The sequence below is a fragment of the Monocercomonoides exilis genome, assembly GCF_001643675.1.
Source record: "Monocercomonoides exilis strain PA203 chromosome Unknown scaffold17-1647472, whole genome shotgun sequence".
NCBI classification, from domain to species: domain Eukaryota; phylum Preaxostyla; order Oxymonadida; family Polymastigidae; genus Monocercomonoides; species Monocercomonoides exilis.
This window is the reverse complement of record NW_027150562.1, coordinates 969699-986888: the sequence shown is the minus strand read 5'-3', so window position 1 is coordinate 986888 and position 17190 is coordinate 969699. Positions and strand designations below refer to the sequence as shown.

General features: G+C 35.0%; 5 protein-coding genes across 5 annotated transcripts; 2 read left to right on the top strand and 3 right to left on the bottom strand.

The window, feature by feature from the left end:
- Positions 1-6: 6 nt before the first annotated feature.
- On the bottom strand, positions 7-2198 carry MONOS_2492 (uncharacterized protein; the record flags this gene model as incomplete). Its single annotated transcript, XM_067872417.1, has 2 exons — positions 7-669; positions 788-2198. 2 exons carry the CDS (start codon positions 2196-2198, stop codon positions 161-163), a joined length of 1920 nt encoding a protein of 639 aa, XP_067729284.1. The 3' UTR covers positions 7-160.
- Positions 2199-2815: 617 nt separating this feature from the next.
- Positions 2816-5091, bottom strand: MONOS_2493 (uncharacterized protein; the record flags this gene model as incomplete). The annotated part of the gene is made up of 3 exons (XM_067872418.1): positions 2816-4575; positions 4646-4902; positions 4952-5091. The coding sequence occupies 3 exons, from the start codon at positions 5089-5091 to the stop codon at positions 3095-3097; spliced, it is 1878 nt and encodes a 625-aa protein (XP_067729283.1). The 3' UTR covers positions 2816-3094.
- A 65-nt stretch (positions 5092-5156) lies between these two features.
- On the top strand, positions 5157-10600 carry MONOS_2494 (uncharacterized protein). Its single transcript, XM_067872419.1, has one exon. The coding sequence runs from the start codon at positions 5218-5220 to the stop codon at positions 10303-10305; it is 5088 nt and encodes a 1695-aa protein (XP_067729282.1). The 5' UTR covers positions 5157-5217; the 3' UTR covers positions 10306-10600.
- Positions 10557-14822, bottom strand: MONOS_2495 (uncharacterized protein; the record flags this gene model as incomplete). Its single annotated transcript, XM_067872420.1, has 7 exons — positions 10557-13234; positions 13539-13634; positions 13945-13995; positions 14046-14063; positions 14198-14299; positions 14392-14554; positions 14613-14822. 7 exons carry the CDS (start codon positions 14820-14822, stop codon positions 10770-10772), a joined length of 3105 nt encoding a protein of 1034 aa, XP_067729281.1. The 3' UTR covers positions 10557-10769.
- A 262-nt stretch (positions 14823-15084) lies between these two features.
- Positions 15085-16366, top strand: MONOS_2496 (putative Autophagy-related protein 27; the record flags this gene model as incomplete). The annotated part of the gene is made up of 4 exons (XM_067872421.1): positions 15085-15173; positions 15224-15432; positions 15490-15580; positions 15641-16366. The coding sequence occupies 4 exons, from the start codon at positions 15085-15087 to the stop codon at positions 15957-15959; spliced, it is 708 nt and encodes a 235-aa protein (XP_067729280.1). The 3' UTR covers positions 15960-16366.
- Between the last annotated feature and the right edge of the window lie 824 nt (positions 16367-17190).

The window sequence follows — 17190 nt, the reverse complement described above, 5'->3', positions numbered from 1 at the left end:
TTAGAATTTGTTGTAAATTGCAGTAGTATGTATTTCAAGCAAATTTTGAACTATTCTTTTAAAATATTTTTCCTGTTAAAAAATAGAAAGAAACAAAAGAAAAGAAATGCTAATATCACAACCTTAAATATATCTAATTCTAAAAATATACAAAATAGCCTCAAGCAATATCGATAGGTTTCTGGTACATTGTGAAAACTACTTCGTTTTGTCTGTTTGCAATGCGTTTCTCGTGCAGAGCTCTCTTTTTTTCAATTATTTGTGAGACATAACTTTTGGCTTTGAAGAGTCGATTCTTTGCCGCATCAATTTTTCTCTTAATATCAAAGCGTTTTTTATTCTCCAAAGTTTCTCTAATTTTCTCTTTCACCGACGAAGTAACAAGATCAGAAAGTGCATAGCACAACGGCAATATCATGTATTCACTCTTTAAATCGTTCTGGGTGTTGTTGCTGATTGGCAGAAGAGAAGCAGAATGTTTTGTCTTTTGCTTATCAAAATCAGCTTCATAAGTATTACTACAGGAAATGCTGTTAAACAAAACTTCTTCTGTAAATGGATCATCAATAAAAGTCGAACTGAGGAGGGAATTTTGCTGTGATAAATTCAATTTTTCGTGAAAAGAGCCATCTTTTGATTGAACCTTCATATCATCAAATAGATGATTTTCTAAAATGCATTCAAAAAAGTTTAAAAAAAGTTTTAAAAAAAGAAAGAGAAAGAATAAACAAATCGATTCAATAAAATAAGCATATTTTAATAAAAAGATAAAGAATTGAAGATATACCCGAATAACTGCTTGAAGATGACGTCAATGGAAAATACGGCAAATGGCTGTTCATTCTTAAAGACTGACTTGATAAAGTTGTTTTTGCTCTTAAGGTTTCTGGGCTTCTGAATGATGTCAAACCAAATTGTGACAAGTTGTAAGAATATTTTTCATTCGATTCTTGCTTTTCTTGTGTGAATTCTCTATTCATTCTGTTTTGAGAAGATTCTGTAACGTCTTCATCTTCATCTGTTGCATTTTCTTTTTTGTATGTTAATTCTTTTCCTTCTTTCTTTGTGTGTTGATTAGCCTTTCTGCCTTCCCCAATCAATTCATAGCAAATTTTCCCTTCCTCATTAACAGAAAAAACACAGTTTTTCACACTTCTTTTTTTATCAGGAAACAAACCGTCACCTTTTTGTCTCTGTCGAATGGCTTGGAGAAGTTCATTACGAGCGTCTTCATTCAATTTCAACTCTTCTGCATCTTTCAACTGATTCTTCAGTTCTTCCAGAGTAAGCGCTTGCTTTCCTTTCGCTTCCCGCTTCTCTGCTCTTTTTGTCTCTTTTGCCTCTTCTTTCTGTCTCATCGCTTTTTCTTCCTCTTCCCAAAGAATTTTGCCTTCCACATCCACAAAATCTTCTTTCGTGATCCAATATCCATATCTTTGCCTGAAGATCCGTTCATCCATCAGCTGTGATCGAATAATCCTCCTCTTTCTCTCTTCGTTTTCCCCATCTTCCTCGTCTATCAAATCTGCTTTTTGCTCTTGTTCTCTTGATGATTGACTTGCCATGTAAACGTCTTTCTTATACTCCAACATATCGCGAATTTTCCAATTAAAACGGATTATTGAACTCTCTTGATCTGCTTCATGAATCAATTTTTCTTCTTTGCTTTGCTGTTTTCCAGCATCTATCGAAAAGAGCGTTGTTTCTTCTTCTCCTTCGGTGGTTTCCGTATTTTCAGGCTTTTTTTCATTCATAAAATAACAACGTGTAAAATCTGAAGAAGGAACGAAGCGCATAAAACTGCGATTAGAAGGTCTCTCTAATAATATTTTGGCTTCAAAAATGTTTGAATTATTTAATGCCTTCAAGGATTTAATTTGATGAAAGTTATATCCTTCAGATGAATGAAATTCGCTTTGAGTTGATGTTGAAGGATATGGCATTGCTTCAGCGAAGTGGTTGAAATAAAAAGGAGCTGCTGCAGACTTTTGCTGAACTTTTCCATGAGGCAAATGTGAATTGAAATCGAATGAATATGGTGCAGAAGATTCAGAAGTTAATGATGAAAAGAAATTATTTTGTTGCGTGTGAGTAACATTTGAAGAATTTTGAGATAAATTAATAATGTTGTATGGATAACTTGTTGAGTGCGAATATTGATAAGGATGGTTATATTCAACAACGTGTTTTGAGTGCATAGTTACCTCAAAAGAAATATCAACTTTACTTAATGTATGCCAATGGCAATTGCATAAAACGTCTGCAAGGCGTTTGATAAAATATGTTGCGATTAAATATCTGCACTTTGTTAAATAGCAAATTTTCAATAGAAATAAGCTTTAAAAATTCAATAAATGATATTTCACAAACAAATAAAACATACAATTATTTTTATAGAATCCCAACTATAAAATTAAGGCTATCAAATAAAATATTAGCGTTGTTCAACATCAATAAAACAGCAAAAATATGAAAATAAACAAACAATTCTTTAATGATCGAATTTCTTATTATAAAATGATTTAGAAAAATAATTTTTTTTGATAAAACGTTTCAGAGTTCCATTTTCTGAATAAGTCTAACATAAAAAATAATAAGTTCATTTTATAAAATAATTCAGAATGCTCAAAACTTGTTGATATAAAAGATCATCGAATTATTTTCGTTTTTTGGATTAAAGAATGACCCTATAACTTTCGTTTTCAAATAGCAGTCAAATTTTCTTCATTTAAAAATAAATTTCATCTTTTCATACTGTATATTAGCATACTTTTTTCATTTTTGTAATCCTTTATGTTGTTTACAAAAGTGATTCTTTATTTTTAAACGTATATTTCAATGCAAATGCATTTGATTCTGAACAAGAGAATAAAGTGCTCGTAAAAGAGTGTGACATGTTTAGGATAAAATAATAAAATAAAAATAAAAATAAGGTTTAACTTCAAATGAATTGAAGGTGTTTGCAAGTTTATGCTTCAGTGAAAGAAATGCGCTAAAACTTGTTTCAGCACACAGCACATGACAGTACCCAGCAAGAAAAAGAGGTGATGGAGTTAACATTGAAAAGTAATAAAACAGCTTGACTCAAAGAACTTTACGAAGGAAGGAAACCCTCAGCAAAGTTGAGCCTTAATTCACTTGCGCGAAACGGCTTAAACAAAACATGTGACTCAGCTTGTCCAGAAGTGGCAGCTGGGGCAGATGAAGAAGAAGACGAAGACGCCGCTGCCTTCACAGAAGACAGCACAGTGCCTGCAGGGATCCTTCCACAGAGAAAGTCTGCTGGCGGAATCGTGGCGCAGTCCAGCAGTGCATCAAACAGAGCATTGGCTGTCTTTTCAGTCATTGGATATGCTGTGTGTGGGCATATCGACGGCAAAGCAGGAACAATTGGAGGCACCAGAGGCAGTTGAGCTGAGTACAAATGGACCAAGGGCCATATCTGAGTCGTCAGCTCTTTGAACTTCGTCGCAATAGAATCCCAATTCTTCCTTTCGTCGTCTGTCATGTCCTTTTTGTAGATTTGTGTCCAGCGACGTGTAAACACTGCCATCACCAGCGTCGAGTCAGCAATAGTCGGGAATATCTTAAAGATGTAGTCTTCGCTGTCTGCTTTGAACGTCAGCGGCTCCGTTGGGGACGAAAGCAGTGCATTCTTCGGCTCATCAATTTTGCACAATCTTCGAGCAAGCAGCCTTCTGTACGTAAGCAAAGCAGGCTGAAACTGCCGTGGATATAAGATTGTTGCCGGGAAGCATTCATTCCGTTTCTTTGTGGCTGCACGCGGGTCTTTCACCAACACAGTCAGCGTTGGCTTAACTTTGGAGTCCTCGCGAATCTTCTCTTTTCCAGTGTCTCCAACAAGAGGCTGCTTGTTAAACACACTTCCTCCATTCAGTGTGATCTTCATCTCTCCTGCATATATCTTGTCTGGCAGCGCTTTGCTCTTTGAAGGCATCGGTCTTGGCGTGTAAACAGGCAGCGAAATAGTCTTCACCATACTTCCTCTGCTTGCTCCTGTCGACATTCCACTTGTTCCAGCTGCGCTTGAACTCGATGGAGTGGCTGAGGAAGATCCAGCACCTGTAACACCTGCAGACGCTGGGTCCCCTGAGCCTGCCATCGCTGAAGTGCTGGGCACTGCACCTGGTGGTGCAGGTGCACCAGAGTCTTCTTTGTACCACGGCCACGAATCATCAAGATCAATCAAGCACCATCCACTTGAGAGGCAATGGATTGCTTTATTGGCAACAGCTGGATCGCCGGTTGATGTGTATGATGTTGTTGAAGAAGAAGAAGATGTAGCAACAGAGCCAGTTCTAACAACGTTTACCCCAAGTTCTACGTACAGTTTCAAAACATTTGATTGTTGCTGGATTCGAAGATTTGCTGGATTATTTGAATGGAATAAATCCTTATAATGAGGAAATTCCCAGACATCTTTTCTGTCTGTTATTGGGGAAATGATTGTGAAAACAGGACTGACAACTGCTCTTTCTCTTCCGGCAGATGTTCCAAGAACAGAAGAATCAAAAAGAGCATATCGAAGAACATGCGAATGAACTTCATAACCATCTTAAAAAATCAAATATGCAATAAATTTGTATATAAAAATTCACTTATTTTTTCATTGAAAATTGCAAACTTGGTTGAGGTATGTGCTCTGCTTTCTTAAAAACAAATTTTATTAAACGAGAAGGTGTTGATTGAACCTCGTTATCATAAAAGTTCCAACCGAGATCTTGGAACCCAATTCCAAAGTGAGTTCTGCTAACACGAGGTTTAAGAAAAGTTCCAAGTCTAAGGCCATTTTCTTCTCTTTCTTGAAGTACGCTGAAATCAAAACCAGCAGGTGGTGCTCCAAATTGTTCTGTCTTTGCTTTATTGTCAAACTTTCTTGTCCTAAAAAACAATTTCTCAAAATTAAATGTATAAGCGCGTTAGTTCATACAAATCAGCTTTTAATTCATTGAATAACTTTTCCTCGCGCAATTCATCTTCTTCCATTTCTCCGTAATCTCCTTCTTCCTCGTTCGATCCTTCATCATCATTGGATCCATCATCATCATAATCACTTTCGTCGTCACTCATTCTGATTTGTAATTGAAAATTGAATTTCGAATGTTAACCAATATTTATGTTTTAAAGATCAATCCAGAATTTTTTTGTCCACTTGGTGTTGTAACCATTTTTACACGTTAATATTATGTAAAACATATGTGCATAAATAAGGATGCGTTGCTTTTAGCTTTGTTTTGCATTTTTCATTTTTCATTAAGCCATACAGATGAATTTTACAAATTTGACGATTCAGAACTATATAATCCGAAACAAAAAATGAATCCAAATAAAATAGAGCAAATCATTTTTTCGGAGACCATTAATGATGCTATTCCTTTGGACAATTCAAAATTTAATGAAGAAAAATCAAATTTTGATAGCTATTCTTCATATGTTTTTATTGATAGCGATGCCATCCGAGAAGCATCAAACGACTGTATTACAGAATCTACTCCATGCCATACGCTTGAAGATGCGCTTTATAGACGTTCTCAAGAAGGTACTACACATTTTTTTGTAAATAGAAGTGTTTTAGTTACAACTGAAGCAAGCGTTAGTCAGTCCATAATAAGCGGCAATGATTCTTCTGTTGTGAAAACTACGATGAAAGTTCCTGAAAACATCAATTTGCAAGTTAGTATTAATAACTATGGCCTTCTTCAATCGGAGAGTTCATTCAAACTTCAAAATTTATCAATGATACTGCCATTATCTTTGCCTCACAAATCAGTGATACATTCTTCTGGAAATGAATTAATTATTAATGGTGTTACAATCGGTGTATCAACTTCATTGGCAGCTAAATCTTTGAGTTCGTCACAATCTTCTTTGGATAGTTTAAAGGAATCAGGTCTTCATTTAACAAATCCTAGCGCATATAGAAATGAACAATGGCCATTACTTTCATTTTCTATATGTTCTGTTGCGTCTGGAACTTTGGAAGCAAAAGAAATTGTTATTGACTCCATAAGTTTTTCTACATGTGCATTTTCAATTGCAACTGAAGATAATGTGGCATTCAGATTATGCTGTTTCACTGATCTTTGTTTTGAAGAAGATAGTTTTATTGACTTTGACATCCATCCTTCTTCCGCTGTATCAGACGATTTTTCAGAAATACATGAAAATAAGCAATCAACCTGCATGTTTGAATCAATCCAGTGTGTGAATGTTACAAATGCAGGAAATGTTAATCCATCATTTGCTTCATTGTCTGATCTGCCACATTTCATTCACCTCTTCAACTGTTCGTTTGATCACTGCTTTATCTCGCCTTTCCTCACGTCTGAAGGAACTTCATTGTATTCTTCTTCTTCTTCTTCTTTGATTCCTCAACTGTCACAAGAAATGCAATCTCCTTCGCTACGCGTGAACTTACCGTCAGATTTTTTTCCTTCAAAGCTTTTATCGTCTACTCCTCTGCTGAGACAAGGAAGCGTTCTTTCTCTTTCAAATTGCAATGGCGAGGTTGAATACTGCAGATTTATTGGAGATATTGATCAAGCAGCTGAAGTGTATGTATCTTTAAAGAATACAAAAAATGCCATTACTTCAGATTCAGCAAATCTTCCTCCTTCTTCTTCTTTTACTCCTCTTCATTCTTCAAAGTCTTCCTTTCAGTCAACCCCATTCAAAAAGAAGCACTCAAATACTCTTTCACCCACACATATACCAACCTCACTCTGCGGCTGGAACTCTTCTCTTGTTCACATCTCATCATTATCATCATCTCCCTCAATGTCTGCTTCTATCCATCTGAAGGATGTTGAGTTTATTCGGTCAACAATTGGCGGGCTGTCTGTCAGCGGAGCTTCTGTCTCGTTGGACAGGTGCATGTTTGTGAATAACAGCTTGTCTGCAGCTTCTGCACAGTTCTTGCAGCGTTCTGCTGCACATAAGACTTTGCGCAAAGCTGAGCATAATGAATCATCGAGAAATGAGATTTCAAATCAAAATGAAAATGCATACAACTCAGATTCGCTTCTGCTGATGACACAATTCCCGTCCTGGCGCAAAAATATCGAATGCGACAAAAATGGAGTGATTGATGTTATTTCACTGAAAAGAGGAGATGGTACTCTGCAAAATCGACTGGGTGATAATGAAGAAAAGAATGAACTTGTTATGAAAAAGAAAAGAATGTTTCAGAATTTGAAAGAAGCTTTCATAGAAAAACACAAAAAGATCATTAAGACTGATCAATATAGCAAAATAGAAAAAACTATTCAGATTCAAAAATTCAACGAACGTCCCAATGATGACCAGTACACACCCCTTTGGCTCTCTTCCTCTGAATGTTCTGTTCGTGGCATCGCTTCAAAGATGGATTCGCCGTTTGCTGTTCCTGTTTTATACGAGGTGACGTGGGTCGAAAAAGAAAGAGGAGACATCGTCTGGGAAGATGATGGTGCTGATCGAATAATACACGAACTCACATTCACTGGAAGCTTATTGATTCCGTGTAATATTTCGTTTCAGATCATTTCGTCCTGCCCTGTTCGCGCAATTCGGAGAAAAGAAATGATGGACTCGCTTCGGAGCAAGCCCGGGAAAAGTGGTGAAAGTGATTCTTCTGAGCAACAGAATAAGAATGATATGCATTCTTCTTCTTTTTCTTCTTCTTTTTCTTTTAATCCTATTCTTGACAAGGCAACAATTTCTAATTCATCCCTTCTCAATTCCAAAGGAGCTTATTTGGGTCAAGCCAAAGAAGAAAAACAAATCAATCTGATTTCAAATGAAAAAATTGATCCGTTTGCAGACATTGTCACCATCACAGACTACAACTTCTCTTCAATTGAGAACGAAACGTCTGCAAAGGGAATAATACGCACAATTCATTTGAACGATGCATTGGACGAAGAAGTGGTGTATTTGAGAGTGCTTTACTTTACTGGCTCTGTGAAAGAAGAAGAGGCAAAGGAAGGCAAAGGGAATGAAATTAGAAATGAAAACAAAATGAATAATGCTGATGAGCAACAACATATTTTCCAGAAGATTAACTGTTCATCTTTCGATTCAACATCTCTGTGCACTTCAATTTCTTCATTGTACACTTCACATTATTATTATTCTTCTTCTTCAGATCAATTCAACACAAACACTTCTTCTTCTTTAGGCATTTCATCATCTTCATTTTCTTCACAGCAATCAACTGATTTTCCTCTTTCTGACTCATTCCGATCACTCCCGCTGATTCTGCTGAAGAATGCAACTTTTCCTGCGGACATCACACGTCCCACGTTGCCACCTCTTCCTACTCCAATATCAGCAAGTGTCATAGCTCTTGTTGTTGTGTCTTTTGTTCTTCTTGTTGTTTGCATCATTCTTTTTGTGTGTTTCATCAAGAAATGCAGAAGAATGATGAGAAAAAAGAAAAGAGAGAAGGAAAAGAATCAGATGCAGAAGGCATTTCTTGCTCAAAGCGATGCAATGGATGATGCTTCCGATAGAAGAACAGACAGAAGATGTGAAGAAGAAGAAGAAGAAGAAAGAGAAGGAGAAGGAGGTGAAGACAAAGAAGAAGGCAAAGATGAAGGTAAAAAAATTAAATCAGAAAAGAAGAAAGAATCACTTTTAACACACGAAACTGAAGGGCATTCAACTTCAATGAGAAATGTTCATTTGATCGAACTTGAAGAGATTGAAGAAAATGAAAACCAAAGACAAAGCAAGAACGAAGAGCAGAACACATGTGAAAGCAGGCCAAGCGAAGAAGTTGGATTTGACAGTCAGTCTGTACAGCCGGAAACAAGCGAGTCTTGCAACAATGACGATGATAACGACAATGATAACAGTGATGATGATGATTATGATGATGACGATGATAGTGATTCTTTATACTCCTATTTTTCTGAAAGCGAAGAGAGTTCGGATGAAGAAGAAGCTGAAAACGAGCTTTCAGATGGAAAAGTGGAAGAAAAGTATCTTCGGCAGGCTATTTTATCTCGCCGTCTTCCAATCACCGCACTCAACAAGGCATATGAAGTGATGGCTGATGAAACATTGAGTATGGAACAAAACGACGATTCTAGCCAGAAAAAGAAGAAGAAGAAGAAGAAGAAAAGGAGAAAGCAAGTGAGTGTTGGGACAAGCATGAGGCCTGAGCTTGTCAGTGTTGCTGTTTCCCCTATTCCAATCCAAGAAGCAGAAGAAGAAAATTCCAATATAAGCCAACAAGAATCTGGTGCACTTGATCCAGCGTCGGTGAAACGGTTGGCGCTTGTTCTTGTGCTGTTGAAGCGAAGACATAAAGCTATTTCGCAGAGGATAAGAGAGAAAGAAGAAGAAAGAAGAAAGAGAACACAAAGAAAATTGATGCGAGCGAAGCAACGACTGCTAATGATAAATCAGGCAAAGAAAGCGGAGGAGGAAGTGAAAGAGGAAGAAAAAGAAGGAAAAATCTCAGATGCTGACGAAGATGAAGAAGATGAAGACAGCGAAGACGAAAACGAAGGCAGAGGTGAAGGTGAAGGTGATGAGATTTCCAATCAATTATTCGATGATTGGATGAAAGACATTCTTGGCATGGAATTGAGTGAGAAAATCGATCAGATTGCAAATGACCACAATTCAAGAGAAAAAGATGATGTTAGTTTAGCTGATCCGTTGCTTTCAAAGCCAACAACTTCTGATGAAGAACCTAATTTCACTGAAACAAAATCTCCTCTACTTTTTAATCAGATTTGGTTGCCTTCTGATTCTGATGTTCCTGGATCAACGACTGATGCTTCGATATCAGTCTCTTCTTCACGTGCTTCGTCTTCTCAGTCCCCGCTTCCTTCTCACTGGCTGGATGATATCTTGATGATGAACGATGCAGATTCGATAAGGCTATCAGATGAAGATGCACTTGTTTCAGGCAAAGTGGATAATGAGGAGGAGGAATTAATAGACATATTTGATATTTTGAATGAAGGGGGAAAGAAAAGCAAAGCGGATAAATTTTTGAGAGAGAGAAAGAAGAAAGATTTTGCTATCGATACAGAAAAGAAGGAAAAACCGGATGCAACAATTTCTGAAAGTGATGGTGAACGCAGGCATTCACAAGATAATCTATTGAATTCTGTTTTGTTGATGGATTCAGCAAGGGAACATGAAGAAGGTACTTATTTAGCATTTATTGAAAAGAGCACAGATGAAAATGTTACTGGTAATGAAAATGAGAATGAAAACTCTGACAAAATAAACGATTGGTTGCATACTCTTGTTGGTGCAGATTTGATTATTGGAAGTGAAAATTGAATTGTATCTAAAAGGAAAGAATTCAAAAATCTGAATGTTCTTTGATGAAGGAAATTAGTTGTTGAATTGTGCCTTTGTTAAATAAATGTTTTCACTTAAATGCAATTAGCCTGATTTTAGAAATATTTTGATTTTTTGATAGAAAATAACAAACAATTCATTTACTTTTAATTGATAGATATGAGTTATTTATGTATGAAATTATTGATATTTATATTTGATTGTTTTGTTTTCAGTAAATATTATAAAAGTTTTTGCTTTCTTTAAGACTGATTGTTGAGTCATTTTCAAAAAATCTTGCCATTTCTTTTCTGAATCTATGACTTATTCTATTGAACTGAAAACAATATCAAACAAAAATAATCTAAAACAAACATAAACAATAAGTTGCTGAAAGCTAAGTATAACAATTACAGAACATTTTTTTTCTGTTCATATGGACTTTTCTAACTAAAAAATCACATTTAAAAAAATAGATCCTTTTTCTTTTTCTTCATATTCCTTCTTTCTCTCGCAGACCAAGCAACATCTGTCAAATCGGACTTGTCAAATGTGTCATTATTCCTTTGTTTTTTCTCCCTCGCAGATTTGTTATCAAACACATAATCCATCTCTGAGCTATCTTCCTTGTGGCTCCGCTGCTCAGATACAGACTGTCTCCTCTTTATTCCAGTGCGACTTCTGTTTGAATGTGAATGTTCATTTTCCAATTCATATGCAGATTCTGATGAATAAGATGATGAGGAGGAGGAAGATGATGATGATGATGATGATGAATAAGACACACCTGTACTTGAGGGATAATGCTGAAGACTTCTCTTTTGAGGGATTTGAGCAGAAACTGAGCCTTGCTGCTTTAGATAACGATCAGAACGAGATGTTATTGGAGTAGAGCTTCTTGATATCTTTGGAGATTCTGACAATTCATAACGTGACTGAGCAAAAGGAGATTCCATAGGCCTTCGGCTCCTTCCGTGCGGAGCCGGAGAAATAGAAGGATTCGGAGAAATAGGAGGAAGATCAGCATTCTTTGAGTGTGTGGACGATACTGATGATGGATCTAAAGCTCTTTTGCGAGAAACGGGTATTTCTGTGAATGAAGAGGAGCGATGAATTGAAGGAGAAGCAGAACGCAAATGACGTCTGCTCGTGTGAATTGATGGCTGTTGATGTGACAATTGTGAATTGGAAGAAGAGTATGAAGTGAAAATCTTTGATTGCTGTGAAGAAGAAGGAGGAAGATGAGGGGGAAGATGAGGTGGTGGAGGAGAAAGAGGATGTGAATGTGAATGTGAATGAGGATGTGAATGCGAAGGTGAAGTTGTATGTGGATGTGGATGAAGTGGAGGTAAAGGCGGTGGGTGTGGCGGTGGAGGTGGAGCAGTTGGTGGAATGCGTTGCTGAGAGTGATGTGGCAAAGGAGTAGAAATTCTCTGGTTATCTCGTGTTGTGTTTGCAGATTTTCGGATAGGCGTTGATGATGCTGATGATGGATAAGATGGAGAAGAAGAAGATGATGATGATACAGCAGATTTCTTGGGTGTTCCAAACTTGGCCATTTCTTGTTGATTGTCTGAAGGTCTCACAGAAGGAGAAGAATTTCTTCGGATCAGTTTCTTCGTTCTGTGTGGAGTTGCAATGGTTTGCTTGTCGATTATTCCTTCTTCATCTTCTTCTTCTGCTTCTTGTTCTTCAATTTCTCTTTCTGAATCATTCTCTCTTCGTTTGCTTCTTTCTTTTCTCGTTTTAATCTTTGGCGCATTCATTTCATCCGATTGTTCATAATCTTTTTGATTATAATTGTTATTCTGCATTCTGTTGTTTGTTCTTTTCTTCTGCCTCTGCCTCCTCTTCATTTCAGGTCTGTTTTCTTTCCTTTCCATTTCTGAATATTCTATTTGATCGTTTTCATCTTCATTTATCTCTTCTTCTTCTTCTTCTTCTTCTCTTTCTCTTTCTCTTTCTTCACTGTCTTCTTCGAACTCTTCATCAACATTGTCTTCTTCTCCTTCTTCTTCCTCTACCTCTTCTTTCTCCTCCTCAACTTCTGCATAAATATCTTCTTCCTCTTCTTCCTTCTCTGATTTCAAAAATAGCCCAACCTTCTTCTGTTTTTCTTCTTCTTCTTCTTCTTCTTCTCTTTCGCGAAGTCTGTGTCTCTCCTTCATCTTCCTTTCCATCGCCAGCAACATCTTTTTCCTGCTGTTGTTGCTTTCATTCACATGTTTCTCTGAAATTGCGGAATTGTCTCTTCTTCTGCTCTTGCTCCGGTTTCCTCCTCCTTCTTCTCTTCTTTCTCTTCCACCTCGTTCTCTTTCCCTTTCTCTTTCCCTTTCCCTTTCCCTTTCTCTGTATTTTCTCTCTTCCTTTGCCATTTCTCTTTCTTTTCTGTCAATATTTGACTCGCCATAAACAGCAGAATGAGAACGAATGAGTTTTGGTTTTCTTCTCGTTTTCGGTTTTTCTTCTTCCTCCTCCGCTTCTTCTTCTTCTTCTTGATCTTCTTCTTGATCTTCTTTTCTTTCTTTTTGCTCTTTTCCTTTTATTCGCCTTTCTTTTCTGATCTTTTCATTTTCTATATCTTCATTTAATGAACTTTCGGTATTCGATTTTTCCTTTTCTCTTTCGGAATTTCTTGTCTTTCTCACTCTTTTTCTCTCTTTCTCTCCATTTTCTTCATATTTGTACGCTTCTGTTCTTCTTCTCCCTTTCGCTTTGCTCACAGCTGGCTTCACTTCTTTCTCTTCCAAATCATCCAAATCTTCCATTTCAACCATTTCCCTGTTCTTTGATGTACTTTCATTGACATATTCCTTCTTTTCGTTCTCATTTCTATTGATGAATTGCACGCTGCTTGAACTGCCTTCAATTCCCTGTCTTCTCCTTCTTCTCTCCAAGATCACATCGTATGTTGATTTGTGCTTCAGGACTTGTAAGTTAAATAATGTTTAAATATAAAGGAAAACAATTGTTATTATTGTTATTAAATATTGTGGTAATAGAAGCGAGAAATTTTGATACAGAATCAGAAATTTAAAAAAAAAAAGAAAGAAAGAAAAATAGAAAAAGAAAAAGAAAAATTGAAAAAAAGAAAGAAAAAGAAAAATAGAAAAAAGAAAGAAAGAAAAATAGAAAAAGAAAAAGAAAAATTGAAAAAAAAAAAGAAAGAGTTTGAAATTCAAAATAATTGAACAAGTGCAAAATAATTTTCTTTAAGAAGTAAAGATGCATACATATATAAAAATGAAAGCCGAGAAGATATGAAATAAATGCCAAAGGAAAAGCACTTGTTCCGATTGTGCAAAGAAGAAAAATAACGTGAAGCCAAACTACAAAAAAATGCATCATAAACAAAGCATTTAGATAAAAATTGCGTGACATTTAAAAGTTTCACAAAAAAAGAAGAGAAGAAACGAGAAGAGAAGATAATATAAGCAAGATGAGACAAGACAAGACAAGAAAAGAGAAAAGAAAGGAAAAGAAAAGAAAAGAAAGGAAAGGAAAGGAAAGGAAAGGAAAGGAAAGGAAAGGAAAAGAAAGGAAATGAAAGGAAAAGAAAAGAAAAGAAAAGAAAGGAAAATAAAAGAAAAGAAAAGAAAAGAAAAGAAATAAGAAAAAAGCAATATAAAGTGCACATACTCGGCATGTAAATAAAAGAAGTATCAAATTTGGCAAAGGAATAGGCAATGGCTACAATTCCGAGAATTATCTCAAATGCGTAAAGAAAGAAAAATGCTAACAAAAACGATACAAATAATCTATAAGTATAAAATGAAAGCAAAAGAAAATGAGACAAAATTGAATTTATTAAAGAAAAATTAAAAATGAAATATTGAAAGATGTTTATGTTATGCCAAGCAGAATAAAATAAGCAAAATACAAAAAATAAAACCTGTAGTTGGTTTCCCCAATGCAATTGTTGATCCAAATGCAATGGTGATCAAATCCAGATACGCAACGGCAACAATAATAGCAATGTTTGCTTCTAAATGCACTTTAATTCCAAATAAAAAAAATAACAATTATGGAGAAGATATAAAAATGTTTTTTTGATAAGAACATTGAAGTCAAACACAAATGAACGACAATATTGGCAAAATCGTAGATCTGAATCTGATTTTCGAGGGTCGTTTTGAGATTCATAACGCCCAGGAAGCATGTTGCTATCGTACAAATGTACGTCAGTAGGATCGCTTTTAGTGATGAATATTCCTAATGAAACCGATAAAGAAAGCAAGCCAATAAAAATCTGTTCGATGAAAAAATAAGTCTCAAAATCATTTGAAAAGAAATAGACCAAAACATACCAAAAGCCATGCGCAAAATCCTCCAACTCCAAAAGAAAATGGGGTGGATATAACAAAGCACAATATGTTTGATAGAAGCAAAATCCAAGTAACAACTTGATTAATGCAAAAAGGTCTTTGGAATCCGTGTGTACGACGCAATAATCCGGTAGCATGTCCTTTCAAAGATATACAAGGAATGGCCGATGGAGGTTGGTAATGACTCTGCATTATACTAACAGAACATTAGATAATGATAATTAACAAAATATTTTGTCTGAGTAAAAGTAAAAAGTCTCAGGTCCCTTTCAAAATAAAATACAAATTAATGGCTATGCATAGTAAAGTGAATTAACCTTTGAACTGATTATTTTTTCACAAAAATGCAAATTTTTAATTTTGATCATAAATCCCTTCTTTAATTAAATTGAAATTTGATCAGATAATAAAAAATCAAAGGAAACGATCTGAATTGATTTTATCGTTTTTGTCCATGTCATTATCGCTATTGATTCTTTTACAATTCGCATTTGCAGATGAAAACTTTAAAGATTACGATTTTACGGGACTTCAGAGGGAAGAGTTTGCTAAATATTTGTTGAAATTATATAAAAGCAACTTTTTTGTTTTAGCAACAACCCGTATACTGTTGATAAAGGAGTTTACCAATTTCAATGGAATTTTCGAAAGGGTTTTAAAAAATCTGATTCAACAAGTTGTCAATCAGAAGATTGTATTGTTCACTTTGTAAACACTCAAAGTCGTTCGTGCATGTGCTTCGGTGATTATTCATCTGAATATGGCTCGATCATTACATCAGAAAATTGCATAAAATTTACTTGTTTGATTTGTTATCGCACTATTATGCCTTTTTATATCGTTATGATGATTTTTTCAGATAAGCACAAGGAAAAACAAGAAGCCGAAGTTTCTGCAGAAATATATCTCTACTGTTCTCAAAACAAAACTGAGACTGCTGAGGATCAGACGTTTGATTCTTTTTATTTCATTGTTTTTTTTTTATTCGTCTCTCTATTTTTTAATGATAGAACAAGAGCAGTAATAAAAATGTATTATCCTCAAGGATGTAAAGTGGAACCAAAAAAGGATGATCCAAAAAAATCTCAAAAAAAATCGCTTTCATTTGGAAGCATTATGCTCATCGTCATTTCATCTTTGATCGTTTTCTTGTTTTTATTGGGATTGTTACTAAATATCCTTGTTTTCAAAAAACGTGGAATAGCAGTTATTCCACTTCTCTTTTTCTGGACCTCTTTGCCTGGTTTAATGAAGGATGGGTTGCGGTTCTTGTTCAGCCCATGCATAAGTGGAAAGACTGGATACTCCAACCAGACTGGAAAGCTTTGAACTGAGAACTGTGAAATTTAAGTGAGGAGTTATTTTTTCGATAAATTCGAGGTTATGTTCGACTGGAAAAACATGTCATTTCCACTGCTTGTTTTTGTTTTTTAGAGAGTACTCGGTATCTTTTGTTTGACTGCTATCTCATTGGCTTATTCTTTATATTGGCTCAAAGCTGATTGTAGTCAAATTTTATCTGTATATTTTTGTTTAATCCATTCAGATGCTTTTTTACTTTTTAAGTTTTCTACATCTGAAAATCAACATTCGATATTTTAGTGAAAGAATTCTCCACCATTTCATTAAACTTATTAATTTAAAACTATTTCTAGTTTATTGTGATTATTACGTTTCTGAGTGACAAATTGCATTTCATTTTCCTTATAGCATTAATAATGATTTATTATTCGTCTATATTTCTTTTATTGGTGCTATTTTTGAAATTCGAAGCAATTTCAATGAAGCCTTTTGTTATGTTGTTAATTTTCAACAAACAGTTATCATCGTGAAATTTCTGAATTTGAAAAAAAACTGTAATTCCTGATAGCAGTAAAATGTTTCTCTTCATTTTTTACTTTTTCAAAAAATCATTATTCAACATCGAAAATAAATGAATTGCTTCCAGATTGACGCCAATAATCATTCCTTGTTTAATAACTCTCAACAAAAATCGAATAATTAATGAGCAGACTTTTGTTTTTATAATAATTCATAAATTCAAAAAAGTGGAAATAACAAATAAAGTTACAAAAAAAAATTTTTTTTTGAAATATCAACGAATTCAAAATAAAGAATGTCTTTTCTTTCTTTTCGAACGTGGATAGTGTTTTTCTTTTTTTTCTTTTCTTTTATTTTTTTTGTATATCATTTTTGTTTAATCTTCCTGCGAAAATGAAAGTCTATGTTTTGGACAAATTACGTTCGGATACCTTTAATTTTACAAGAAAGGAAATTGATGCTTTTCAATATTGGTGATTATTTTTCGAAACACATTTTTTCATTCATTTTTTCCGATCCGAAAATTTTCCTTGAAAATCAGTGAATGAACACTGAAAAGTGAACATGCCTATTCGAGAGTTCATCATCTTCAATTCAGCTCAAACATCTGTTTTAAAAACAGTTGTTATGAATTCATCATTTGAATTCGTAATCTTTTCCCAATGACAAACAACCTTTGAAAAATCAACATCCCGAAAAAAGTTATGATTTCAAAAACAATCACCCATTTGTGTAATTT

What these genes read in the sequence shown, in the direction of transcription:
- MONOS_2494 (XM_067872419.1), top strand. Translation starts at nt 5,218, where the DNA reads ATGTGCATAAATAAGGATGCGTTGCTTTTAGCTTTGTTTTGCATTTTT.